The sequence below is a fragment of the Etheostoma cragini genome, chromosome 21, assembly GCF_013103735.1.
Source record: "Etheostoma cragini isolate CJK2018 chromosome 21, CSU_Ecrag_1.0, whole genome shotgun sequence".
Taxonomy (NCBI): Eukaryota; Metazoa; Chordata; class Actinopteri; order Perciformes; family Percidae; genus Etheostoma; species Etheostoma cragini.
The window spans coordinates 10,866,402-10,894,055 of NC_048427.1; the positions used below are offsets into that span (position 1 = coordinate 10,866,402).

General features: G+C 38.6%; 4 protein-coding genes and 2 long non-coding RNA genes across 10 annotated transcripts in view; 3 read left to right on the forward strand and 3 right to left on the reverse strand.

Moving 5' to 3' along the window:
* Positions 1-1,003, reverse strand: part of ca15b (carbonic anhydrase XVb) — an 18,142-nt gene extending 17,139 nt beyond the window's left edge. The window contains exons 1-3 of one of the 2 annotated variants that reach the window (XM_034861202.1): positions 761-1,003; positions 366-438; positions 223-249 (exon numbers count right to left, since the gene is read on the reverse strand). In XM_034861202.1, coding sequence (XP_034717093.1) covers positions 223-249; positions 366-438 — 100 coding nt within the window. In that variant the 5' untranslated portion in view covers positions 761-1,003. Of the gene's footprint in view, positions 1-222; positions 250-365; positions 439-719 lie in introns of both variants that reach the window. The other variant, XM_034861200.1, reaches the window with a different exon arrangement.
* The window catches only part of mmp25b (matrix metallopeptidase 25b), a 44,950-nt gene extending 26,907 nt beyond the window's left edge, over positions 1-18,043 (forward strand). Inside the window, exons 12-13 of the transcript XR_004655122.1 lie at positions 17,916-17,951; positions 17,993-18,043. The gene's annotated coding sequence lies outside the window, so the exon portion shown is untranslated. The remainder of the gene's footprint in view (positions 1-17,915; positions 17,952-17,992) is intronic.
* Positions 1-23,197, reverse strand: part of LOC117937325 (carbonic anhydrase 4-like) — a 25,252-nt gene extending 2,055 nt beyond the window's left edge. The window contains exons 1-8 of one of the 2 annotated variants that reach the window (XM_034861209.1): positions 23,131-23,197; positions 22,974-23,000; positions 22,712-22,882; positions 22,388-22,536; positions 21,761-21,856; positions 21,450-21,528; positions 20,409-20,572; positions 20,075-20,321 (exon numbers count right to left, since the gene is read on the reverse strand). In XM_034861209.1, the coding sequence (XP_034717100.1) occupies positions 20,145-20,321; positions 20,409-20,572; positions 21,450-21,528; positions 21,761-21,856; positions 22,388-22,536; positions 22,712-22,882; positions 22,974-23,000; positions 23,131-23,197 (930 nt within the window). In that variant the 3' untranslated portion in view covers positions 20,075-20,144. Of the gene's footprint in view, positions 1-20,074; positions 20,322-20,408; positions 20,573-21,449; positions 21,529-21,760; positions 21,857-22,387; positions 22,537-22,711; positions 22,883-22,973; positions 23,001-23,130 lie in introns of those variants that run through there. The other variant, XM_034861208.1, reaches the window with a different exon arrangement.
* On the reverse strand, positions 11,337-15,539 carry LOC117937312 (cilia- and flagella-associated protein 251). Of its 3 annotated transcripts, none has more exons than XM_034861188.1 (6): positions 14,250-15,538; positions 12,740-12,837; positions 12,575-12,643; positions 11,857-11,911; positions 11,717-11,753; positions 11,337-11,566 (listed from the first exon to the last, which is right to left on the reverse strand). In XM_034861188.1, exons 1-6 carry the CDS (start codon positions 15,148-15,150, stop codon positions 11,545-11,547), a joined length of 1,182 nt encoding a protein of 393 aa, XP_034717079.1. In that variant the 5' UTR covers positions 15,151-15,538; the 3' UTR covers positions 11,337-11,544. The 3 variants fall into 3 exon arrangements, with proteins under 3 accessions (XP_034717079.1, XP_034717078.1, XP_034717080.1); XM_034861187.1 differs by having other exon boundaries at positions 12,740-12,840; positions 14,250-15,537; XM_034861189.1 differs by lacking the exon at positions 11,337-11,566 and having other exon boundaries at positions 11,713-11,753; positions 12,740-12,840; positions 14,250-15,539.
* LOC117937350 lies at positions 19,871-20,237 on the forward strand. Its single transcript, XR_004655131.1, has 2 exons — positions 19,871-19,906; positions 20,056-20,237. It is a non-coding gene; the product is annotated as an uncharacterized LOC117937350 (long non-coding RNA).
* Positions 23,198-26,498: 3,301 nt separating the features above from the next.
* Positions 26,499-27,194, forward strand: LOC117937348. The gene is made up of 3 exons (XR_004655129.1): positions 26,499-26,716; positions 26,800-26,926; positions 27,048-27,194. It is a non-coding gene; the product is annotated as an uncharacterized LOC117937348 (long non-coding RNA).
* The last annotated feature ends 460 nt before the right edge of the window (positions 27,195-27,654 follow it).

The following is a 27,654-nucleotide window of genomic DNA, read 5'->3' on the forward strand; positions in this document are numbered from 1 at the left end:
AAAGGTGAATGCAGTCAGATTGGAGTTAACTTGGGCAGATGCTGAGACGATGTTAATGGGCGACTGTCGGCTGCCATTACAGTATTTAGTAGCAATGATTGACCACGTCGTTTGATCTGTAAATAGAAACAAGACTTTATGTAGGCTAGGTGCAGAGTAGCAGCGGTGAAGATGTTAACAGGATAATGTGGCCATTTAAAAATAAATGGAGATTATACTCACTGCAGCCTGGCTCATGATAACACCAGGCTAGAGAAGAAGAAAAAAAACGCATTTAGTTATTCTTAATCATGACAAACAATCTACAAAGAAACGCACCGTTAATCCAGAGAAACATGATGAAACAAAAAAGTTCCAATACCTACCGACATTATCTGACGCACAGTGGGCGCTGGGCACGAAGACGCACACAGCTACTGCAGTTACAATCCAGTTCATCTTAGAACAACAGACAAACAAACTCACCATTTTTTTCACCAATAAAAATGAGCACCCACATTAAACCTTAGAAAAAAACGCACTATAGCCATGCACATGTCTGAATTCAAGAATAAAAGCAACGTGTTTAATTTTAGTGGATTTCAAATTGGCACAACGCTAATCGAGCCAAATAAACCAATTACGCATATATCTTAAATACCATATGCACTATTTACAAAAATATATATATATACGTATGCAAAATTTCAAACTGCTAAAGGAAAGAAATCAACAGAGACCTTTTGGCCACAGCTACATGAGCTGAGCAGCAGTGTCTTACCTTTGACGCACCTGTTCTCTTCTCTAACAGCCGGGGAGTCTCTCATCCTCTTTTTATTTGCTCAGCCCATCCTCTAGCTGCTCAGAAACCGCCTCTGTCTTTGCTGATTGACTGATTCACATTCATTCAGTTTCTGGCCTCCTAATGACTGTTCAACATTCCACTGATCAAGACCAATATTTATGGTCAGTATGCTACCCTAAATTACTGTTTGATTGTTGTTTTTCAGCTAGCAAGCTTTTAACTTTACAACATGTGTGGGCTGGGCAGGTACAGCGTCTGCTGTTGGAAACAACTACATAATAAAGGCTGAGGACTCACTTGTACCTCCTATGAGGGACTATGAAGCAAACAAACAGCTAAGTAAATCTAAAAGTCTGCACAGAGATTGGTATGAATGTGATGATTTTACATAATATTGATTAGGCTTTTTAGTGCAATACACCTATTTACAAAAGTTCCAATTAACCTCATATTATGTAACCTCATAAGTTACATAAAAAAGGCACAGAGAGCAGCAGGAGAAGCACTATGGGACCTGGGGTACTGATGCTGATGTGGTGTAGATTGTCCTGCAATGAAGAGACTGTGGAGGCCGAAACACGTCTTCATCCTGCCTGAGTCGGAAGCATCATCATAGTGGCTTAGAAAATGTTAAGAAGAAAGAAAATGTTACCTTTCATTTTATTAAGGTAGGATCCATTCTGTTGACTTGAACGTATTAAAAAGTTGCATCTGTCATTGAAAATTACATTCCTGCAGTAATTAAGCTGTCTAATAATATGTTGTGATGACAAAGGCTGTCACACAATGTCTGGACAGGATTAACAGAGAAGAAAGACTTTAGAAATGAAATTTTAAATGAAAACTTTTTTCAATCTTTTGTAATTCTTTTTCAACACTTGTCACATTTCCTGATGTTTTTGTTGATTTTTTTAAATTTTTTTAAAAATGTTTTTGTCAATTTTCAACCCTTTTTTTCCGTCCCCCTTCTGCTTCTTTGAAGCTTTTCCCAGAGGTAGTCACTTTAAAAATTAAAAAATAAATAAATAAAAGTACTAAACTGATCATTTGTATTACATGTGAGCTATCCACGTTAATTTAATTTGACAATTTGGTTGAAAGAAACCCACATTTCTTACATAAATTGAAACTTTTTAAAAATAGGTCAAATTTGATGTGAAGACAACAGGAGGGTTAAGCCATCAAAAGCATGCAGCATGTGTGCATGTAGGAGACATCATAGTTTATCATTTAATTTCTGTGTCCTCTTCAAACTACTCATTTTTGCATATTTGCAACGTTTGTTATTTTATGTACAAATTGGTTGTTGTTTTTTTCAATTCTTCGTGCCACTGCGTTGTTTGTTTCATTGTCTCTATTTGCAAATTAGGTCAACGCTGTCATGTATAGAAACATATCGTGTGGTCATTTCTTTAAGACTGCGGAAAGAATATCGGCTATCATCATTACTGCCAGTGACTTAGCGGAATAAATTGCAGTTGAGAAGCAGTGGGTGTACTCCCCAAAAGATTAATGATGGCAATGTCTTGATCTTTCACATGACCAGATATTATTCAACAATACATAACAACATGAAGGCACGTAAACCTGCATTGTTTGTGGTGAACTGCATTTTTTTTTTAAAGGGCACTCAGTCATTTCAGTTTTGTGTCTTCCTGGTCAATACTGAAAATAGTTCACCATAGTTAGCAAGAGCAGCTGGTTTAACTGGTAACTTCAATTTTCAGTTATTTAACTAAGGGACTGTTGGTTTTTTCCTTAAGTGGTTACCGGAGGAGTTTTGGTATCTTAAGTCAAAATACACCCCCCCCCTTTGGTTCGGGTTGGCGCTTGGCACAGACAGCCACTTCTTTTTAGACAATTATTTATCCTTCTCATCTTACACATCACACTCCACTGGTATCGTGGACATTTCAGTAGATTTACTCACTAACATGGAAACACAATAAGTGTGGAAACTAAATGCACACTTCCTGTATTACTTCAAATACGTTACTTACTCCTCTAGTAAACTAGTGTTCACATGAAATACAACAAAACATTGAGACGATTTAAAAAGCACACTGGGTGATTAATTTAACACGTGAACTTGCTGGTATGGACTCGTCACTAGGCTTGCTAAGTCATTGTACGTCTAGCACAGGTAAAGCTGCCGAAGCTGACCTTTTTTCCTCGGGTTTACCATTCCATAAATACCGAACGGTTCCTAATAAAGATGTCTCAGCAGGAACAAGGAAATAAGTTAAGGATTTTAAATGTCTGTTTTAGCTTTTATCTCCAGCCCATTTGATTTGAAATCAAACAATGACTGATGTTAGAGGTAAAACTTTTAGTTTTTCTGATATCCATATTAGGTGAACAGTGTTGCATATATAAAGGTTTTGCATGGAGCTATGGTACTTTTTGAAATCCAAGGTTATACTCTAAACTCTGAATAGATGGAATGATATTGAACACAATTCAGAACAGACTTTTTAATTCAAATATTCAGGTTTCATTCCATATATCCAGACTTGTATTCAATGTATTCAAGGTTCATACATGCTACAGGCCAAAAGTTTGGACACATCTCATTCGATGAGATCCTTTATTTATATGACTATTGACATTGTAGATTCTGATTACTGCTTTGCACACGCTTGGCATTCTCTTAATGAGCTTCAAGAGGTAGTCACCTGAAATGATTTCCCAAAAGTCTCGAGGGAGTTCTCAGAGATGCTTAGCACTTGTTGGCCCTTTTGCCTTTACTCAATGGAGATCGCTTCTGTTAGGTAAACGTCTGAGTCTGCATGGAAGCAAAAAACGCACAACATACAGTGCCACATGGGTTTATATTGTATGCAAACAAACCAAGTCCGTACTTGCTGATGTTTTGAATAGTGTAAAGGTCAGTGAGTAGTCAGTGAATAGTGGTCAGTGTTTTCCAGGCCCTGTCATCAGACATGTGATCTGTCTTCAGAGACAAACAAGGTGAATGTTAAAGGGACATTTCTACAGCAGCATAGAAGTAACAAGCATTTTGATTGTCTCATGGTTTCAAGCCTGAAACCATATTGCATAAATCTGTGCAGGTATACGCATAATATCCTTACAGATAATGAAAGCAGGTAGACATAACATTCTCAGTTTAAATGCTGGTATCCCCGGTTGAATGTTTGGCACCTTTTTTTACTCCTCTCCTTGTTTTAAAACATCATACCTCACAACTTGACAAATGTCTCAGACTGGAAAAACAAGTCTAGCCCTCACATGATCTTTAGTTATATAACCAGGGTTAAACTAACTTGGCAAGATAGCGTCTAGTATGACCAACTTTAATCTAACTGTTTAAATGAAGTATGTAGTCATCTTTATAGTAAGCTGTTTAAATTCAATAAATCAGCATTCTTAACCGTTTACTTATAGTAGGAAATTAACTGATACACTGTGGGATTTCAATTGACACTGCCAATTGAAAATGAAGACAGCAACATGTTTTTATACCAATTGTTTTTTCTTGTTCACTATGTGCATCTGGACAAAGACAGAATTAATGACATATTGCATTGCAACGGCAAAAGCTAAATCTTTTAGAAAACAAGCAAAGCAAGAAAGCAACAAGAAAGCAAGTCAGAATTTTCCATACCACAGAATGATGTCTTCTAATTGCTTGTTAAGAGCGATTGACAGCACTGAACCCAAAAGACACAGTTTCCTATGTTATACTGTATGTTGAAATAAGTAGCAAATCTTCTGCTTTGAGAGGCTAGAACCATTATTGCTTGACAAACAAATGAAACTAAACAATTTTTGAAATTTTTGTTGATTAACTAATTGATTGATTGTCACAGTTTTAACCATAACGCTCATAAACTATAGTTAACATACGTGTCGTTTTGGGATTATTATAAAAGTCATTGATTTTAGGCATGTTAATGTGCAAACAGACTGTGATGGCCACAGGCACAGCCATGGCCACACAACTAGCTTAAGAGCGGTAATCTCACTCATGTTTTTCCCTAGGTTTAGTTTACATGCTTTTTTTTTAACACATTATTCCTTTGTTGCAAACATTTATTTAGTTACAAAAAACTTACAGGACACTTTGTTCATTTCCCATACATCATACTTTATTTAGTTGATAATACAGACGTATCTTTTAGGGAGCACGCACCAGTTGTTACTTTTGGATTGTCATTCAACTATTTCTTTTGAGCTTACCAGTGTTGGTGGTCACACCCGGGAGAGATCCAGGAGGTCTACTGGCTTAATTGGGTGGTACTTGGAGCAGCAGCAGCTTTATAGGGGAGGTGGCCTAATTGGACACTACCACTGCTTTTATCTCCGGGGGGGGGGGTAGCTTTATTCGCTCTTTAGATATTCTGGTGTTTAGATATATATATTGAGTATTTTTTGTTGAGTTAAGATAAGTAAGAGTACATTTTATTTGGAATAAGTTTTTAGGTAGGTTTTGCATTATTTGTGTTTCTGTAGTAGTGTTATTGTTAGTCTCCTTTTGTGTTGAAAGTGGTCTGATTAGCAAATATACAAGTCCCCTTTGTTTCTTTGTTAGTAGTTTTTTTTCGTGTCTTACCTTTGAACTCCCCTTGTGACTCCTCTTCCTTAACTGCTTGGTCGCTCACACAGACATTTTAAAGCTCAGTCCAACTCTGAGCCTTTTAAGACTCAATAAATATCTCCAGAAACAACCCCTAAAATGAAAGAATTTTCAAGCCTGTGTGGAATATGGACATGATGGCATATTTGCCATTTAAATTTGTGATGGTGAAGGCATTCTGATGCTCTTCTGTTATTGTGCTACGCGTTTCAATGTTAAAAGCTGACTGGGTTATCGTCGCCATATTTGGACTGAGGAAGAAGGTACTCTAGAGAGGGACTGACCAAAGACCAAATCCTTTATTTTCAAATGATCACTTTGAAATTGTACAGTCATCAGAACCTAACAGTATGTGCTGACACATACCTCAGTGATCATTATAGCACCATGGATGACCTAAATAACAAAAAAAAAAATATTTATTTTGTCAAATAGTATGTGTCATACATGCAAGGGACTCCCTGGGGGGTGAAGGAATTGCGAGTGAAGCAAACGTGTGACATCCATTAGGAGGTTGTGTAGGCCAATAAACATTGGGGAATCCTGCCTTGGTTGTAAACTTGGAACCCTTGGTGTGGCCGTCCCCATGCCTATGGTGATTGATGTCAAAATTGTGCATTTCTTTCTCTTCTTTCCAGCAGAGTCAAAGGGCCCATGCTTTAGTGTCATTACAGAACAGTAGACCTAAACCTTGTGATGAAAACCTGAGGGGCAAAAAAACTTCGGAATTGTCATCATGGTAACTGCAAATTTAGCTTAGAGCCTCTAGCCTCAAGCAGAGATTATGAGCAGGTCTACATAGCTCTGGTAAGATTACTCCACACCCACAGATTCTTTTCATTTTCACAAACTTGCAGTCTTTAACCCCAACCGATGCCAACTCAGGTCACATCCCTTGAGGCAATCTTTTAGCTTAGCACATATTTTTTATATTGTCTGTAAAGCGGCCTTGAGTGCTTAGAGAGGCGCTGTTAAGTAAAATGTTTTATTATTATAATTATATGCAGTAGTATTCCAACACATGCAAACTGATTAAAATTATATAAATTCACAACCAAAACTGTACTTTGTATGGTAGATTGATTTAGATGCAAGTAACTAAACATTATTACTTTTGCACCTTTAAAATCAGAGTTACAATGTGATTCAGATGAAGATACTGTGTATGAAGTTGTACAATGCACAACATCCTTGAATATTATCAAGATGCACTGCAAAAACCTGATAACCCAATAAAAAAAGTGTCACAACGAATGCTCCTTTTATGAAGCAAATATGGATATTTTTTAAGATTTTGTCAAAAAGGGGTTCTTGCAACTCCATAGCAATTTCTGAGCCTCTACTTTTGGCAAATTTGCCTTGTTGCAGTTGTCATGTAATCAAAAACAATTATTTTGGCTCACTTTGTACCTGTTTTTAGTCTTTTACAGACTGGTATGCTTATAGTGGAGGCCGGAGAGTCGTGTCCCTTCTGTTGAGTCACCTGACACAAGTCCAGCACGTGCCACCTGCAGAGACATGTGCACCTGCCTTATCTCAAGAATGTTGATGGCTATCGAGTATGTTAAAAAGAAACATGTCATTCTGCAACATACAGTGCATATAACTCATCTCCCCCACACCCCAACCCCACCCTCACGTTAAAAAAAGCCTGATTATCAATTATGATAATCAAAACTGCAGACCAGCACGTGTCAGTATGTCTCGGCACCATGTGATTTGGTGACGTTTGCCTGCATGTATCTGTAGATGCTTGTTTAACAGTATTGATGTGATTACACTTGCTGCACATTTTTCTCTGCCAATAATCGCTGACATCTTTCACACCCATTGTTGACAGATGGACTGTAACATGTATCAAATAACTTTTGTTTACTGGTTATCTGCTGCCTGAAGTGCTCTCTGTGAGATATTTTCCACAGTTAGTGTGCAATACATTTTCATTAATGGGTTTATTGTACCATGTATTTTTTTTAAGAAGTACTTACTAGATGAATGTATGTATATGAGTTAAATCTGCATAATCACTTTTTAAGTTGATAGTAAACTTGGTGGCAAACAGTCATCAAGTAATCATACATTTGGAGTTTTGCACCTGGTGAATGCAAGCCCAATTTTCAACTCCTAAGGGAAAGGACCAGTTAGGTTAGTTTATTTGTCTGTCTGTCATTGGTGCTGAGCAGGTAGTGAACAGTGTTTTTTTTCAGGGCTTTTTATATGCAAACAACCATTGCCGCAGACAACAACAGCAATGACAGTGAAACAAAAAGGGAAGTTACAGGCAGACAGCATATATATTGTTGCAACAATATATTATATTATTATATTTACAGTATATATATTGTATATATATACTGTAAATATAATATTTTTGCAAACAACAATAAAAGACAAACTTAAAGTCATCTATTTGAACCCTGTGAAAGGAAGTGGCTATATTATGGCTTTATCTTGTATTGACAGACACAAGTTTATCCTGGAAACATGGAAGGCTGAAGTCTTTAACTGGGAATGGTTTTAGTAACTGCTCCTGTGTTTATACACACATCCCTCCATTGATGAACCTAAACAAGTTTTCTCCTCTGTACACATCCTTATGCACATTGCCACACCTCATTACTAAAAGCCTTTACTACCTGTGATAGAGGACAGGAGGAATGACGGATAGTGACAGATATCTCTTGACACATGTCATTTATTCTTTCTAAACTTCACTCAATGTCAGTTTATGTTGTAAACATTACTGTTGCTGCTCTACTGGCAACATTTTGTTTCCCTGGGACCTGACAGATGAAACTTGAGTCCCACTGCCATTATTTTCTGAATATGAATATTATTATCTCCCACTTAAAGTTTTGTCCTCTTGGTCAGCTTATGCGCCAAATGTTTTTGATGGCAATTTCTATAATACACTCACCAATCCAATGCTGGAGTTAACTTGTAGTTAGCTTGGACAGATTGTTTGCTGTTGAGGAATTAAGAGTGGCAGTACAGAATATGCAAAAAGGAAATCACAGAGCTTTAATGAGATTTATGCAATTTTTTGGGAACAGCTGGGCCGTTTCCATCTTGACATGATTAACTCCTCTATTGAAAAGGGGGAATTCTCAAGGGATGTAAACACAGCCTTAACTTCCTTACTCTTGAATAAGGATAAGGATCCTACAGAATGTTCTTGCTATCAATCTCTGAATCTTCTCAACGCTGACAAAAGAATCTTTGCAACACTCCTGGCCCATCGTTTGAGATCTCATATGGCAAAATTAGTGAACTCCGATCAAACAGGATTGATAAAAACGAGACTAGCAGCAGACAATGTTAGAGGCCTTCTCCACATTGAGGACAGTACGACCCTAATGTCACTTCTCTCTTGACGCAATGAAAGCTTTTAACAATCTTGACTAGTCAATTTTATGGTCTGTCTTAGAGGTGAGGGGGTTTGGTAACACTTTCATTGGTATGGTTAAAGCTTTGTATTCTAATCCCTCAGCCGAGTCTTAACTGGATGCACCTCCTCCTCTTTATTTCAAGTTTCTAGATCCTCCCACCAATGTTGCTCCCCGAGTCCTGCATTATTTCTCATTCTTTCATTATTTGCGGACGATGTTTTGGTCTTTTTAGAAAACCCATCTCAGTCTCTCCCTTGCCTTCTATCTTTACGCGAGGAGTATGGAAGCTTAGCAGGCTTTGAAATCAACTGGTCAAAGTCTTCACTACTTCATTTAAATAATTCTGCCTGCAACTTAACCATCTCTGCCAACATCCCCATTGTTAGGCAATTTAAATATTTAGGAACGGAGGTCTTCCCCTGTTTAAACCAGATTGTTAAACATAACTTTTTTGTTGCTCTAAACAGCGTTTTAAACGATATGGAAAAGTGGATTGGTCTCCCCATGTCCAATCAAGCCCTTATCTCAGTAGTTAAAATAAATGTTTTTCCCAGGATCAATTTTGTGAGCTCTATGCTACCTCTCTCCCCTCCTGCTGGCTACTGACGTAAACTACAATCAGTGGTATCTAAATTTATCTGGAAAGGCAAGTGACCGCAACTTATGATGTCTACTTTACAGAGGAGGGGAGAGGATGGTGGTCTTTCAGTTCCCAACGTTAAACATTATTTCTGGTCCTTTGTCTTAAGACCCCCTTCACCCTGATTATTCCAGTTACATCTGTTTGTTGGCATACCGTAGAGCATACCAAGCAGATTAACTACAATTTCATTCATAGGACATATCTCACCCACATGAAAATGCACCATACGAAAATAATTAACAGCCTTTTATGCACTTTCTGCCGAATTGAAAGTACATATCTTCACATGTTCTGGGAGTGCTCTCCTGTTGGTTAGTTGTGGAACAATATTGCCTCCAAAATTTCCACCTAGTTTAATGTATTTGTACCCGTTACTGTAAATGTTTTCATTCGATTTTGAATGACCTGTCAGCCCTCCAGGGGCCTGTTGCACGAAAGTAGAATGAAGATATCCAGAATATGTGAAAAAGCGCAGCTTGACTTAATGTGATCTGCTCATCGCATCGTTTGCACGTTTGCCGAGCCAGGATGAGAAGGTGAAGCTATGTCAAGCCAGGTGTAGATTGCTGGGATGAGTGCTCGTTCACGCCTTTCTTAAAAAGACCACAACATCGATCACAGATTTAGTGATGCAGAAATGGAGAAGACGCATGCGGCATATGTTTCACCCAATGAGCAGTAGCTTAAGTTATGAGTAGGTGAAGCATATAATATGCAAAAAGGGAAATAAGGTTCTTATCAAACAGAGAGAAAAAGCACAACTGACTATAGCGGACCAATTGAATGCATAAGGATTAAAAAATATCTATTTAGCCTACTGATCACTCCGCATTTTTACAAACTTGTAGGCTACAGTGTGTTTTAATTGCTTTTGATATGCTTGTTTTATGTGTTGGTTTTATTGCTGTACCTGTTTTTATTGGCTAAATGTACTGTAAAGTGTCTTTGAGTATGCCTACCATGTGCACAATATAAATAAAATGTATTGTTTAGCCAACTTTGCCTTAAATTTGAGGTCTGGGAATATAGCTGCGTTGTCCCACTTAATCCAGCTCTCTAAAGCTTCCATGGAGCGCCAAAGAGGGCCCTGGACACTTGGCGCAGCACTGCTGGCTCCTGGTCCGGGCTGTAGCTTTGTGCTAAAGCCTTTACCTCAAATTGTGAATAAATTAGATGTAGAGGGTTTCAGGTTTGGACATTTTTCTGTACAATGTTGTAGTACTTAAAACTGTCTCCTTGCATGTTTGCAAGTATAAATGAACATTAAGATGTCTCCAGTGTCTCTGTCTATTTATTGATAATGTAATTATTCTGTATTATTTCTGTATTTTTTATTTACCAAAGTTCAGATTTCTTAAAGCATAGTTTCTGCCACCCCCATGAGGACTTCTAAGTAAGTTGGCGCATCCACACGATACAAGCCTTCCATGACCACGCACTGCAAAAATGTACACACTAAAATTGACATCAACTGCAGTTTTAATGAGCCACAGTCATAAATATATGCAAAAGTAAATTCTAGAAATAACTTTGAAATCAGTGAAACAATATGAAATTAACAAAACCACAAAGTTAACATTGTAAAAACAGCTAAATGGCAGCAAATGTGTGACAGATAGAACCAGTACTTGCAATGTACACATCTGTAACATTAAACCAAATATTACGGATGAGACATTTATTATCTGATGGGAAAGCTGTTAATGTATCATTGGGCTTAATTAACAAACATTTGCAAGTTACCTGAGTGGCCATAGATCTTCATCTTTCTAGATCTTATAAAGTTTTTGCTCCACTAAAACTGTTTTTTTTTAGAAAGAATCCTAACAAATTATATATTAGCCTTGGTAATGCATTATTGCCCATTTTGCATTGAAAATATAAAGCAAGGTAAATAAAATAGTCTACAAACTGATTTATTTGTAGCTCTTGTAACAAGGCAAGTGAAACATCTTAGCTAAACATGAGTTAATACCTAGAAGTGTTTTTATATTTCTGTCAGCTGTCAGATTCATGACAAGCTCATGTGGGAATCCCCATGTTGCTGGAGAGCCATAAGCAGTTCCAATCCAGGGCGCTGTACCTTGTGCAGCCTGCAGGGTGGCATTAAAGAGCACAGTCTTCAGGTTACTCAGAGTAGAGAGGCAACTGTCCTGCAAAACAAAGGCCATGATGTGAGTAAACCCCAACACTGAACAACATAGCGTTTCCAATTATGTGTCCCCATAGTTGCTGCCGGGTCATTAAATAATACTACATTAGAAGCATACAATTATATATCAATGGGTTGTGAGAAGTCTTACTGAAAGAGGGTTCCAGTTAGCTCATCAACAAAGCCACCTGGTAAAAAAAAAAGCAATACATACAAAATTTAAGAAAAGCCAAAGTTGACTTTATGAATAAACAATACTACATGCACAGTGTGAGTAAGTACTACATTTACCTGGTGTGCAAATGGTGTCACATAGTATGGGGCAAATGTAGCAAGATGAGCATTCCTGGAAGACAAAAGGGTTCAAATGAGGAGCTTCTTGTCCTTCAATGAGTATTATTGACAGTGTTTATGACCGGGGCGGAGCGAGAGGGGGGTGGCCAAATGTTTTCTCAAAAGTCCAGAATCTCTGAGGGTTTTTAATATAGCTTTAATTTTGTGTGTTGTATGTTGTCTTATTCTTGGTTTCTGCACTTTGGATACCTGCTGGTTAAGGTAAAGTGCTATATAAATGAATGTTGATTGATTGGTTGATTAATTGTGTCATTTCCCTTAAGTTTCTCTGACTGGACAGGCAAATTAATGGAGAAAAATTCTACTACTGGAGACATATCGCAATTTATTCTGTGAACTCTACTAAAAATAGGTTTCAAGATTTTTTGGTTTACACCGAAATCCTTCATTGCCTGTGTTATTTAATTAAGATTTGTAATATCAGATCATTTGTGCCTCTCTTTAGGTGGCACGGTGGAAAATTAGTCATCTGCAAAATTTGTTTTGTTCTGGATTCAGAATGAAGAAGACAGTTAGAGATGTGTTAGAATGTGTTGATTCTTTATCAAATGGCTTAAAAAAAGAGTGCTCTTGGTCCCCCTGCAGATTTAGACTGAGCCCTGAATGTTTACCACCTCTGGCTCCGCCCCTGGTTTTGGACAGCGAAGATGCTTACTTGGCAGTGCTCACAGTGATCGGACTCATCATCTTCACAGGGACAATTGTCACAGTTTTTAGAGCAGTACTAAAAGAGGGAGGGGAGAACACACAATATGATTAGTCTTTCACAATAGGCACAGACTACTCATTACACCATAAAAGTCTTGTACTTATGTTTTACCTCACAGATTGAGCAAACACTACACAAAGAACCCGAGTGGAATTTCATCAGGTCAGTTGCAGGCTCTTCTTCATCTGCTGTGTCATCTGCTGGGTCATCTTCTATATAGAGTCAATGACAAATTAGGCTACAGAAATGGTAGGTTGAGGTAATTTGGAAATAATGTCACCATTAAATAATTAGTCAACCACTTTGGTCTAGACTGAAATATCTTTAAAACTATGAGATAGTTCATACATACATTCATGGCCCTTAAAGGATGAAGCCTACTGACTTTTGTGATACTTTTCCTCTGGCACCACCATGAGGTTGACATTTGTGATTCAGGGAGAACTAGAGTAACTAGGTGGATTGCTGTTCATTTTGGTACAGAAAATCCCATGCGGGGGTGATTGGGCCACTCCCCTGCATGTCATTCCCCATTCTCTCCTTATCTATGTCTAAGTTGTCACAAAGGAAGGCCTAAATGCAAAAGAAATGTATTTTTTTTAAACCCCATGGTCCCCTGAGATGTATGGTAATAATTTTGAGATCCTGACTTTTCATCTATGTAGCACCATCATTTGCTCACAATTTCAGTTTGGTTTATGAACAAACACCAGAAAAACTAGTGACATTTCAATCAGCCTCAGTATTCAAATAGCCAATGAAAACATGCTAACAGGCAAAACCTACACAGTGAACATTATATACATTCTACCTTCTAACCATCAGCATGCTAGTATTATCACTGTAAGCATGACAGTATGCTGAGCATTTAGGTCAAGGACAGCCGCAACACAGACTCTTGCATTGCTGGAGACTCTCTTGTTACATTGTAAATTGAACTGTTTGGTGTGTATCTTGGTCACAAAAACTTTGGCAAATATGTTGTTATGGCTTCTACTTCATGTAAACCTTTTATTCACCAGAGGTCATGAGATCATATAAAGAGTGTTGTAATGCTGTAATGCTTACACAAAATGTGTTTGCTGTAAAAGCTAAGCACTGTTGATCAGACTTTTGTTCAGTTTGAGAGCAGATATGCTTAATGCATGGATGAGTACGTATCACAAAATTAGACTTAGGCTTAGACTTAGGTCCATGAGCCAACTATGTCCAGTAGATGTGTCACAATGTGGTTGCACAGTAAAGAATAACCAACAGCAACACCAAAACCTATTGAAACAAATATGCTCTTATATTGCTTTTATCTGTATGTTTTTTTCTTTTACACACGTTATCAGTAATTGTTTTGGTGTCTCAAAATAGCTACATTGGTTCTACAAAAGGAATTAGATCCTGCTTGGTGCCAGCTACCTCCCAGATAAGCCAGTCTATTTCAGGACTGATTGGTGTGACAGTGTTCCTACGGCGGCTGCTGCTAGCCTAGCAATGGCAGAAGGCTGCTGTAGAGTTTGGAAACACTCAAAGGGTTTGTTATACTTCATACTAATTGACTGCATAGTTTAGTATTTAGGACTTGTAAATATATTTTAAAAATAACTGTATTTTAAATAAGTGGGTATACCGTCATCTTCCTCTGCTTCAGTTGTTTCCTCCTCCTCAGAGTCATTCCCATCCTCTTCCTCCTCCTCAGCATCATCAGCCTCCTCAGCTAACTCCTCTGCTTCAGTTGTTGCATTATCATTCTCCTCCTCCTCTGCTGCTGCCTCATCAGCCTTCTCCTCTTCAGCATTGTCCTCTTCTTCCTCATCTGCAGCCTCCTCCCCCTCTTCCTCGTGTTCCTGTTCTTCAGCATCACCCTCCTCTTCCTCCTCAGCTGCTGCCTCCTTCTCCTTCTCTTCTTCAGCATCATCCTCTTCCTCCTCTGCTGCCTCTTCTTTCTCCTCCTCTTTTTGAGCATTATCCTCCTCTCCCTCCTCAGCAGCCTCTTCTTCCTCCTTCTCCCCCTCTTCTTCAGCATCCTCCTCCTCTTCCTCAGTTGCCTCTTCTTCATCTTGCTCTGCTTCCTCTTCTTCAGCCTCGTCTTCCTCAGCAGTCCCTTTTTTCTCCCCAGCGTCCTCTTCCTCCTCAGCATTCTCATCCTCCTCAGCAGTCTCCTCTTCCTCCTCAGAGGTCTCCTCTTCCTCCTCAGCGTCCTCCTCTTCCTCCTCAGCGTCCTCCTCTTCCTCGTCAGCGGTCTCCTCTTCCTCCTCAACATCCTCGCCTTCTTCCTCCTGATCATCCGTTTCTGCCTCATCGTCTGATTCTTCATCTTCTTCGTCTCCATCCTCCTCGGCTACCTGTTCCTCATCCGCATCCTCCGCCATTAGGCCCTCTTCAGCCACAACCTCCTCAACATTTCTGGCATGGAGGCCTTGCTCTAATTCAGCCACATCCTGGGCACTCACGACTCCCGAGAGGGGGACCTGGGATTGGCACAGGAGAACCAGCAGGAGCCCCACTACCCAGCCTTTCACAGGGGCCATTTTAGAAGACTTAGTTCAAGACTTCTTCTGAACTGCCAATACACACTGGATGACTGTCTCTACTCTGTTTTCCACCAAAAACACAAACAATCTATGGGTTTTTAAAAACTAAAAAAAAAACAAATCTACACAAAAAACGTAACAGACCTGGAGATGATTGAGTAATGTTATTCAGCTTCTTGCTCCAAGCAGCAGTGAGACTGGCTGTGTTCAAAAGACTAACAGAGCAGTGTGCCAGCCTTGTGCTGGGAACACAGAGGACACAGTGGAAACACTAGTGGGTGTGTGGTGTAGTTGTGTGGCTGGATGTGCATGAGTGACAGGGGCACATGTCTGCAAAGAATGCTCTTGATGCCTTTAACCCAGTGTATAAGAGAGGTGGGTGTGTGCTTATGGCTGACAGGGGGGTTTTGGACTGCAGGAAAAAGGGGCAAAGAGAGGTCAAAGAACATATGGAAATGAGAGGGAGGGAGAAGTTCAATTACTGGCATTAAAAAATGCTAATTGAAGTTAATGACGTTTTAAATTGATATAACCTTTGTTGAGGAGAGGATCACTTTACATACACTATTATGTACATATGTGCACATTTGTGTACATACATACAGTACATGTATAAGTTCACTTGTATATTTTTTATTTTTATTTATTTTTTGTTTCTGTTATTGACGCAATTTTCTCTAATTGTACACATATGATCCAATAAAAATGATGGCCACAAACCAACATCTCTCACACACAGTCTCATCAGCAAAGGTAATATTTGCTTGCTAGGCCCAAAGCAGAGGAGAACATGTCAGATTGATCTATGGAATGGATGTAAATAGCAGGTAATTGAGATGATGGCGGTCTTCACTTGTGCAACAACTGACATTTCAAACAAATGTCTTACATTTGCAGTACATCATTATGAAGCCAGATGAGGAAAATAGAGCCAAGTCAGTACCATTGCAGGTTGTGTGAAATGAGGAGTGTTTTAATTGAAATAACTCCAAATCTGAGACGCAAGTAGTGATGCACGCTTGCTGTACATGGGTACATGCCTTTGCACATGCAGCCGTCATGCAGCAAGAGGGCAGTAAGACAGAAAGTGATGACACTGCCTCCCTCAGCGTGAGCTGCTGGTGCGATTGACAGGTGGCCAGGCTGGCTATTTACAGTGAAGGCTCCTTCAATGGCCCTACTCCACTATGTGACCTTCAATAGAGCTCTGGCACACTGAAACTAAGCACCATGGTACACCTTCCACACTATCCATATCCTCTTTGGTCCACAGCATATCCAATTACCTCATTCCAGTGTTTTAATCACATTTTCCCCTCAGTGATTCTCTTGGTATATTTACATAATGTAATGCCATAGTTAATTCATTGTTGTGCCGTTATACTTATTTTCTTGACACAAAGTAACATGTAAACCTGGCTAGTTCTTGCCACTTGTTTTCAGATTTTGTAATAAGCTAAGCTGAGCTGACTGTCTGCTTTCTGACTTAGCGTTATTCCTTTAACAGTAAGAAAACTCATTCATTATGCTGTATACACTATTCATTGAACAGAATAATACACACTAGCAATACACATTCACGATTTAACATTTAAGGTTGCTAAAAAGTAAATGAATACCAAAATAATGAGTAAATTAAGTGTTAAACAACAACGTGCACTGAATGTAACACTGCAAAAAGTTTTAACATAGCACTAAAAACCTATATGAGAATCTTGAAAAAATAAATTCCAGCAACTTGCTCAAAACTACAGCAATTAAGACATAATGCATAAAATATCATGCCCCTTCATAATATCATACACTTGACTTTGGCATTTGAATACAAGTTTAAAAAAAATCAGCTTTGGTAATTAATAAATGTAATAAGTAATGATAGCTGATAAACATTTTTAACTTCAGAACCAGTGATAAACATGGCCAGCAAACTTCACAATTTTAGGGGCAAGGCCTCTTGGCCTTTGGTGTTGTCATTTGTTGATGGCACAAACGCCATTAAATAAAACAATGATTTAAAGTTTTTTTAATTGAACACAAATAATTGTAAGTATACAGTAGCTGATTATAAACCTAATTTTAAGTTATTTATGAGAGAATTGAGTATTCCTTTTTATTTACATTTGAGCATTATCTCCCTGTTAATGATTTTTAATTTGATTCTGAGTATTAAAACACTTTGTAAATTCAGTTTCATCTGAAGCAATGCGGAAGGGGCATCAAGTATGATGTTCCTGCCTTAGAATGGGGGGTGGTTAGCATGGGGGCAGCCAAAGTTAAAGCTCTTGAGTCTTATACCATATATAGTATAGTCTTATGTAACTCTGTCAGAGACATTCCTCGCTGACCTGAAGTAATACACCATCTTTATGTTGCATTGTGTGAAAATGGCCCTCATAGGTGATGCTGCATCTGTATTTACAGTCAGATCCAAGGTTAAGTATGCGGGGACTGTATTTTAGGGGTGTCTGGTGGACCTTAAGCAGCAGAAAATTGTCCTGGCATGCAGATGGTTGTACTTTGTGGATGTGCACAATTGGTTTAAAGTATGTTTGATGAAACAGGTTTTTTCAGCACTCTTTGAGGCCCCCAGGGGCCACACACAGCAGTGGGGCTCTGGCAGACATCCATATCTACATATGAGAGGTCATCCCCTGGATGCCCCTTGTGCTCAAATGTTGGTGCTCTTTTTGTTTGATCAAAAAACTCAGGTCTGCCAGACTACACTACCACAGGAGGGTAATGGACGATCTTTACATCATTCTACTCACAGTACATTACAAGGCACAAGCTGGTTTCAAATTACACATTTTTAACATAATTTAACATTTTTATGTCATAAAATGTTATATATCCACCTGATTTAGCATAAGGCCAGTGTCACTGCAAATACGTCTTCTCTTTCAGAACATATTGCTGACCAATGAAAATAGTCACTATTAGCCCACTATATAGAGAGTAGTGAATGGGTGAATGATTTCAGAAGGGTCTATACATTTTGCGTCCTTCCTGCCACACTGCTATTGAATTTCAACCCCTCCATTTTCCAAAGTATTGGATTACAGAGCCTGTACAGGATGGCAAACGGAAATATAACACAGAAAGGCTGTCTAATCTCATAATGAGCCTCTACATAACCACGGGCCACATAAACACAAACACAACAAACGCTAGGCGAAAAAAGTGCAAAATTACTGCACAGGAGCAGCCGTTGTGACAACTTTACACATTCAAGCTTAATTTTATTCCAATTTTAATTATTTTACACTGATATAATTACTATCTTGTTACAAAGAATCATGATATTCTTGTATTTTATTATTTTAATATATATTTGAATCAATGCCTGTGATTATATCTTTTTTTAACATGGAATAAACGAATTATCAACTAGTTAACCATCAAATCTTCAAAGCACATTCAACTTATTCAAGTGAGTTACACAGGAATTAGTGGGAAATGTCTAGATAAGCTCCAAGTTGCTGAGGAATGAGAAACATTTTCATCCTCACAGACGTCAATTATACTGTAGAGAAGATAAGTGGCGTAGAACTAAAGTTTGATCATGCTACATCTGAACTCTAATGCATGATCAGATGCTCTTAAGGTAAAGGATAACAATTAAAAGCACTCTATCGAGGAATGTTCTAGTGTGATTATAGTTTCAAATGAAGTAACAAAACAAAAATGAAAGAGAGATTTGAAGCAATGTACACCTGACTTTATTAGTACAACATGCTTTTATGCCATATAACGTTTTTTGAAGTAACAAAACAAAAATGAAACTGTGATCTTAAAAGGAATGTTTTGCTAACTATAAAGTCAACTCCTCTCAATAACTACGCCTCAAGTGTCAGGTTGAAGTTTAGTCCAGGTGCAACAACCAAATATGATGCTGTTACACAATGCCATTTAAAAAAGAAAAGAGAAAAGATTTACTGACTAGAAATTTCCCACAATTTTCCAACATTTATTTAAAGCATTCTGATACATGTTCAATCCACATTATTGCAGTAAATACGAATGAAGACAAGTGATTGACACAAGATCATTGTAATTTAGAAACACTTGACATGAGATCACAACTGTGCTACATGTGCAAGCAGTGCAACAGAGTGATTAAAGAAAAATTGTAACTTACATTATTGTAATAAATAATGTTGTTTATACAATTAAATGGTTCGTCAGATCATTGAATGAGCGTTCCGCTTGGCAACATGGCTACATTTCATCTGTTGATAGTATCTGCACTGACGAGGACAAAAATAAAAGCCAATCAGGGTCTAAAATAATGGAATGTAAAAATACAAACATCTTATTGAAAAAGAAATCCTATTCTGCGACATTTGTTTCTACAGACTTGAGCTGTAACTCTCTAGACAGATACATGCCGGCAGATTATAATGCAACTCAATAGTTACACAATCAAAATAACATTTCCGGAATTCTAAACTACCATTACTATCAAGTGAACTTTGTGCATGTGCATTTCTTTTTTCTGGCACCTGAATGCAGCTTTGACAGTGAAGAAACAGACAATGCTTCAATTCTCAATACAACATTCTAAATTCTTGTGTTAATTATGTCTAACATAAATCTATTAAGCAACAGGTGCAATCATGCATTCAACTGATTAAAACTAATAATTAACAAATAATTGCTTACAGAAACATTATGATGGAATAGCAAATCAGAACAAGGCAGATATCATCACATGTTGACATTATTAATGCACAGATCTACATTGCAAGTACTTGTGATAGGCTCTGTTTGGTTTGGTTGTGATCTAATGTTTATATGGAATCCTACATTCAGAATGTAGGGGACTAAGAATGAGTAGTTCAGTGCATACTTTATGTATTAATAATGTGGACAAAGTAAGACAAACAACTTGAATGGGGAGAGGACAGATTAAGGCAAAAGGTGTACTTTCATTGCAAAGAGATTTACCAGCAACAACATAAGTTGTTGAGACACCACCACCTTTCATGGCCCTAAGAACTCCCAAGAACCAGGCTCAGAGCCATCAGAGCCAGAGAGTAGCAGGCTGTGGAGGTAGAGCTGGCAGCCTGTGTTGTGACACGTTGAGCTGGCTGGGTGTCTCTGTAGACATTGATCATAAAAGGAGATGTGCTGTTGGAGACGTATACCGTTTTGCTGAAGAGGTCAATCTGCAAACAAGATGTGGAGCACTGTTAGAACAATTGTGCTGCTTGGGCCATTGTACTTAAAGACACACCAGGAAAGAAACAACTCACCACGTCTTTGCTGACTTTAATTGTGTCCTTAAACACAGTCCAAACCACAGCCTCATTGCAGCAGGGGATGGTCAAAGAGCCAAGGTAGCGGTAATACTTGGTGCGATCCACCCCGGTCAAGAGATCATCTAGTGAAATTCCAGGTGCCACTGTAACATTGTCGCCTGAAGAAAGAAACATGAACTCTGAAGAGACTGGAACTTTTACACATTTTTTTAAAAGATTTCTTTTGGTGTGAAGTGTGTTCCCACTTAATAGAAGTATAGAAGAATCTAATATGTTGCAAAACCTTTTTGATTTTCCAAGTACAATGCATAGTGCTTCAACATTTTACAAGAACATAATGGAATTACAAAGTGTGAGCACTGAGAATGAAGATTAATATGGCAAAGTGATTTAGAATGTGAATTAGGTAAGGAGAAAGGGCGTAATATAGTTTCCAAGATTGGCTGGGCCCCTAGGGATGTTAGAAGCAAATGTACTCATTACAAAATCATCATAGATACTACTATACTCCTATGAAACTTTTCAGAATGGGCTTGGTAATAAACAAAAGGTGTTGGAAGTGTAAGGGAGGTACATTCTTGCATGCCTTTTGGAAACGTCCTGTGGTATTACCTTTCTGGAAAGAAGTATTAAAGAAAATTGAGAGATTGGTTGGGACAAAGGTTGGCGGAATCTCCACTGTTCTGTCTCCAGGAAGATGGCACACTTTTGCCACAAGGTGTCAACAAAGGACGGCATGCGCTATTAACCTGCAGGCTTCATCACTGCAGCAAGGCTGATAGTGAGGAATTGGAAGAGCATATTCACGCCAGTGCTCACAGATTGTACTCAAATCATGACGGAGACTGCATCCTACGGGCATGTGCAACAAGGGCTGTGGGTCGGACTTGAACCTGGGCCACTGCGTTAAAGATTGAGCCTTAGTATATGGGGCGCAACCAGGTGAGCTACCAGGGCACCCAAAACACATTTTATTCACACAGATAACACATTGAATCAGCTTCCCCACAAGAAAAGAGTAAAGTGTCTCCTTACCCTTGTTTGAGATGTTTTTCAGGTAGGAGCTCAAGGTGTGCCAGCTTGCAGGTTGGCCAGTTGCATTACCTGACATTTCCTGTAAATTACACACATTGTCAATAGTCTCAATGGGAGGGTGAGGAATAAATAAACAGTGGAGTCACACATTAAACTAAAGAGAATATCCTAAATTATGCAGACCGACAGATGAATTAACAGAAATAGAATTATTTATTTTTTAAGTAGCATTTGATATTTTAAATTGCTAAATGTGTGCTAAATTAAAAGTATTTTGTTGTTACAAAACTTTGAAATGCATCTTTTCTCACTTCAATCAAGAAACCAAGAGCAGCAAGTCCTGTAGAGTCTTCAAAAGCCAGAGTTGTGTCACGATTATAGGATGCCTTGCTGTTTAAAATATGTAACTGGGGGAGTCAAGGAAAGAACAAATATTTGGTAAGACATAATCATAACAGGGTAATAAGCAACCACTTACTGCGTAAGTCCTACATTTAACTACAAAACAACCTCTGAAGTCGTTTTGAGTTTTTCTGGATGATTAGACCTCTGTTCATGTTGAAGGTGGCCAGAGCTTTGATGAAAATTTATGAGGTCACAAATCTTCATTTTGTAATGTGTCTCGCCCTAACAGGTGCAACAAGGTAACAAGAAACTCAGGAAGATGTCAATCAATCATTCTATACACACCCACACAGTCCTGTAAGGAGGTCCAATCAGCCAGATTAACTGAATACACCGTCGTTAAGGGCCTTTATTAAGTACCAGTAGAATTCATTAAGTATTAATATCTTTATTCATGACGATATTACACATAGGTGTTAGGTAATTACCCTGTAAGAAGCAAGCTCTCTTATAAAGTACCCTTTCTCCAAATAGTTTAAAATGAATTTAATCACAGCAAATTAACTTAAAGCCTATCATGAAACAACGTCTACCTCCATGGGATAGCGCTTGCCATCCACGGTGTGCTCAGAGCCGGGGACAGAGGTGCCATTACCCCAGTGCAAGTGGAGCTGCAGGCTGTCGTAGTCCTCGGACAGATCTCCTCCTGAAATCCTCACACCACTGGCGAGTTCGACTTGGACTGGAAAAGGTTGGAAAAACAGAATGGACCAGTAAGTCAAAACCCCAGAAATGTCAGAATGGTATTTTTAAGCCTCAAGAAAATTATTTAAAACCTTAATACTTTCTTCCTCTATAACCAAATACAAAGCATCTGACATCATTTATTAGGGTTTCTGTCCGCAACCACTCCTCACCTGTCTCGCCAGTGTTTCTGATATTTTTCATTGTGGAGTTGCTGCTGTAGTTATGAAAGGTGAATGCAGTCAGATTGGAGTTAACTTGGGCAGATGCTGAGACGATGTTAATGGGCGACTGTCGGCTGCCATTGCAGTGCCCACCAGGAAATGTTAGCCACGTTGTTTGATCTATAAATAGAAACAAGACTTTATGTAGGCTAGTTGCAGAGTAGCAGCGGTGAAGATGTTAACACGATAATGTGGTCATTTAGGGACTCACCGCAGCCTGGCTCATTATAACACCAGCCTGGAGAAGAAGAAAAAAACAATTTAGTTATTCTCATTCATGACAAACAATCTACAAAGAAACGCACTGTTAATCCAAAGAATCATGTTGATTATAGATGAAACAAAAAAGTTCCAATACCTACCTTCACATTTTGTCTCACAGTGGGTGCTGGGCACGAAGACGCACACAGCTACTGCAGTTACAATCCAGTTCATCTTAGAACAACAGACAAACAAACTCACCATTTTTCACCGATACAAATGAGCACCCACATTAAAGGTTTGGGTCTCTTGCTGGAGCTGCTGATGCTGCTGCCCCCCCCCCCCGATTCCGGACAAGCGGACAAAGATGGAGTGTTTACTTTTAGAGGATTTTAAATTGGCACAATACTAATGAAGCCAAATGAACCGCACATATTTTAAATACCATATGCACTTTTTTCAAAAACTGAAATAATCTCAATCGTATGCAAAATTTCAAAATGCTAAAGGAAAGAAATCAACAGAGACCTTTTGGCCACAGCTACATGAGCTGAGCAGCAGTGTCTTACCTTTGATGCACCTGTTCTCTTCTCTAACAGCCGGGGAGTCTCTCATCCTCTTTTTATTTGCTCAGCCCATCCTCTAGCTGCTCAGAAACTGCCTCCGGTTGTTTGCTCAAATCTGATTGACATGAAGCAACATAATTATTTATTCAGTTTCTGGCCACCCTAATGACTGTTGTAAGTACATTATTAATATTCCGTAGCAAGCTGTTAACTTTACAACATTTTCAGTGCTTGGCAGGTAGTGTCTGCCCACAGCGGGCTCATCTGTTGGAAGCAGCTACATAATAAAAGTTGAGGACATCTTCTGAGACTGACTCATACCTCCTGTAAGGGACTATGAAGCAAACAAACACAATCAGTTAAAGACGATTTAAAAAGCTGCACAGAGATTGGTATGAATGTGATGATTTTACATAACATTGATTTGGCTTTTCAGTGCAATACACCTATTTACAGAAGTTCCAATTAACCTTCTCATAAATGACATAAAAAGACAGAGAGACATGGCAGCAACAGAAGCACTATGGGACCAGGGGTACTGATGCTGATGTGGTGTAGATTGTCCTGCTATGAAGAGACTGTGGAGGCCGAAACACGTCTTCATCCTGCCTGAGGCGGAAGCATCATCATAGTGGGTTTGAAGAAAATGTTACCTTTCATTTAATTAAGGTAGGATCCATTCTTTCTTTCATTGAAAACTACATTCCTTAAGATGGCCATCCAGTGTAATATGTTGTGATGGCAAAGGCTGTCACACAATATGTCTGGACAGGATTAACAGAGAAGAAAGACTTTAGAAAATAATTTTAATATACATTTGACTTGAGTGCCTGTTAAGAAAACAAATCATGCATGTGTGCATGTAGGAGATATTGTAGTTTATCATTTAATTTTTGTGCCCCCTTTCAAGGTCTTTTTTGCATATTTGCTACATTTGTTATTTTATGCACAGATTTGGGATTTTTTTCCAATTCTTTGTGCCACTGCATTGTTTTTTGTGTTTTTTTATGTCTGCATTTGTTTGTTTCATTGTCTCTATTTGCAAATTAGGTCAACGCTGTCAGCTTAATTTAGCCAGGCGAAGTGTTTAGTAATAAAGAATTACATTTTATTTTCTATGTGTTGAAACATGGCGTGTGGTCATTTCTTTAAGACTGTGGAAGGAATATTTGCTATCACAATTACTGCCAGTGAAGTAGCTGAATTAAACTGCAGGTGAGAAACAGTGGGTTGACTGCCCAAAAGATTAATGATGACGATGGTTTAATCTTTCCCATGAGCAGAACTCATTCAACTATACATAACAACATGAAGGCACGGAAACCTGCATTGTTTGTGGTGAACTGCATTTTTTATGAGAGCACACACTCGTTTTAGATTCATTTCTTCCTGCTCAACCCTGAAAACAGTTTGCTGCAGTGATCCAGAAAAGCTGGTTTAACTGGTAACTTCCATTATTTAATATTTTTTGAATTAATAAAAAGTGTGTCAGCAAGATCAAGGAAATAAATTGTGACTGATTTCTAAGATTTATATATATATATAAAATTATCTTTGAAAATTGCTACATGGAGTTATGGTACTTTAAAAAAATCCCAAGTCATACTCTAAACTCTGAATATATGAAATGAAAATCTGAATATAAATAACCCTCATAAAATACAGTTAACACAAATTTTATTTTGGGTTTATTATAAAAGTCATTGATAATAGGATTAATACGGAAATTACATATATACAGAGCTGCTGCTGAAAGCTTCCCTTTCCCGAGCCACAATAACCAACTCCAACTGGGGGAATCCCGAGGCATTCCCAGGCCAGGTTGGACATAGTCCTGGGTCTTCCCCGAGGCCTCCTCCCAGCTGGACGTGCCTGGAACCCCTCCCTAGGGAGGCGCCCAGGAGGCATCCTTACCAGATGCCTGAACCACCTCAACTGGCTCCTTTCAACGCAAAGGAGCAGCGGCTCTACTCCAAGCTTCCCAGGATGACTGTGGTTCTCACCCTATCTCTAAGGGAGATGCCAGCCACCCTCCTGCGGAAACCCATTTCGGCCGCTTGTACCCTGGGTCTCGTTCTCTTGGTCATGACCCAGCCTATGTGATAATAGGTGAGGGTAGGAACGAAAACTGACCAGTAGATTGAGAGCTTTGCCTTCTGGCTCAGCTCTCTTTTCTTCACAACGGTGCGATAAATTGAATGTAATTCCGCCCCCGCTAGGCCGATTCTCTGACCAATCTTCTGCTCCATTGTCCCCTCACTTGCAAACAAGACCCCAAGGTATTTAAACTCCTTCACTTGGGGTAGTCAAGTCAAGTCAAGTCAAGTTTATTTCATCCATAAAAATGGAAATTACAGTGCTCACACTCGCCATCTTACCCATAAAAACTAGAGAATTTAAATTCAATACCACAAATACACTACAATATTATACATAAATACAATGAAAAATAAAAATAAAAACTCATACAAATGTACGTTTTCAAGTGCTTGTTGTGCTGTCTAATAGCCTGAGGGATAAAAGAAAGAGAATACAGCCCAGTTTGTGTCACAGGAGGTCTTAGCCTACCACTACGCTCTATGACCCTGCTGGACAGATTACCATGAAGAGGGTGACCCGGGTCCCTCGTTATTTTAATAATTTGTATCAAAGTATATATTTCTAATATATGTTAGTGTAGGCGATGGCAATGTTAACGTTACTAATTTTATAGCAAAACATAATATTAACTTTAGTTAACGTTAGCAGCCAGTCACACGTTAACATTAACATCAGTGTTTAAGTAACGTTAACGTTTTAAACTGCAGTATTGTTAGGCAAGCGTGACTAGTCTATGCCACAGAAGAAGGAAATATTACAATACTTTAAGTACTAAAGTCATTCTACTTTTTGTTAATGTCACAAGTTGTGTCATGAACCCCTCCTGTCACCTAAGTACATCGGTTGTAGTAGGGTATTTAGTAGTTGGATATTTCCTTTAATTTAAAGTCAAACATCAGAATGGAAGTGGACTTGTTTTTGAACCTCTATTTTTTTTTACAGATCTGTTGCATTATACTCAACAGTGAGGTTACTTCCTGTGCTCCAGCAAATCTGCTCTGGTATGAAGCTGCATGGCCTCCACAGCTTGGTCCAGAAAGAAATGGTCATCTGAAGACAGCTCTTTGTACTTGGATTGTTCAGCAAAGTAAGCAATACATTTGGTACAAGATTTCTACACTGAAAATTCTACAATAAGCAATTGTGTTTGATTCTTTTGGTGAAATTAAGGTAGTTGCTGATTTCTTGGTGAAGTCACTATCACCTGTCTTCAGTGAGAAGGGTACAATAAGGTGTCAGAGAGAGTGCAGAGTGGTCAATTTTCTACAGAACTTCATACAGAACATGGAGGACAAAGGTTAATTTGTACTAATTTTTAATGTCATACCACAGTAGGTAATACTAACTTTTATGTCGGCAATTTTGTTTACCCAATTTTCTCACTTAAATATATATTTCCTTTTCATCTGTTTTCTCAGAAGAAGGAATCAACACGGTCTTGTGTTGCTGAAGGTGAAGGTGAAAAGGCAGTACTAATTAATGTGGGCAAGTTCTGTCAGTGGCTGACAGGGCAAGCATACAGTACATACCACCAAGTCACGCAGACCGGGAAGGTTTCAGTATTACAATGGTTATGCTTTTATTACCCAATTGTGTATGCCATGCATGCCTAGTGACATTTCCAGTAACCCATCTCACCACAAAAGCAGCCTCTAATTGTCTTATAGCAAATCTCAGAAAACACCAACGCCAACACCCATGCCAAACAAACATTCATGACATAGCAAGTACAGTTCCCTTGTGGCTGTAACTGGGTCATTGTCTTGAATGAGTTACTGAACATCTTCTTTCTTCTGTCAAGTGTAAAGTGGTATGGGTAGCAGTTCAGCAAAGAATAGACTAACCAAATGCATACAGATTTATTGCTTAAATGATGACTTTTTGTTAGACTAAAACCATGCTAAATTTAAATGGAAAAGTTAATTTCCCCCATTTCAATAGCCTTCAGTTACAGGGATTTGAGTTCTTTCCTGTGGAGGAAACGTCAAGTAGCTGATCCCACTCCAGACTCCGAAGCATGTTGTA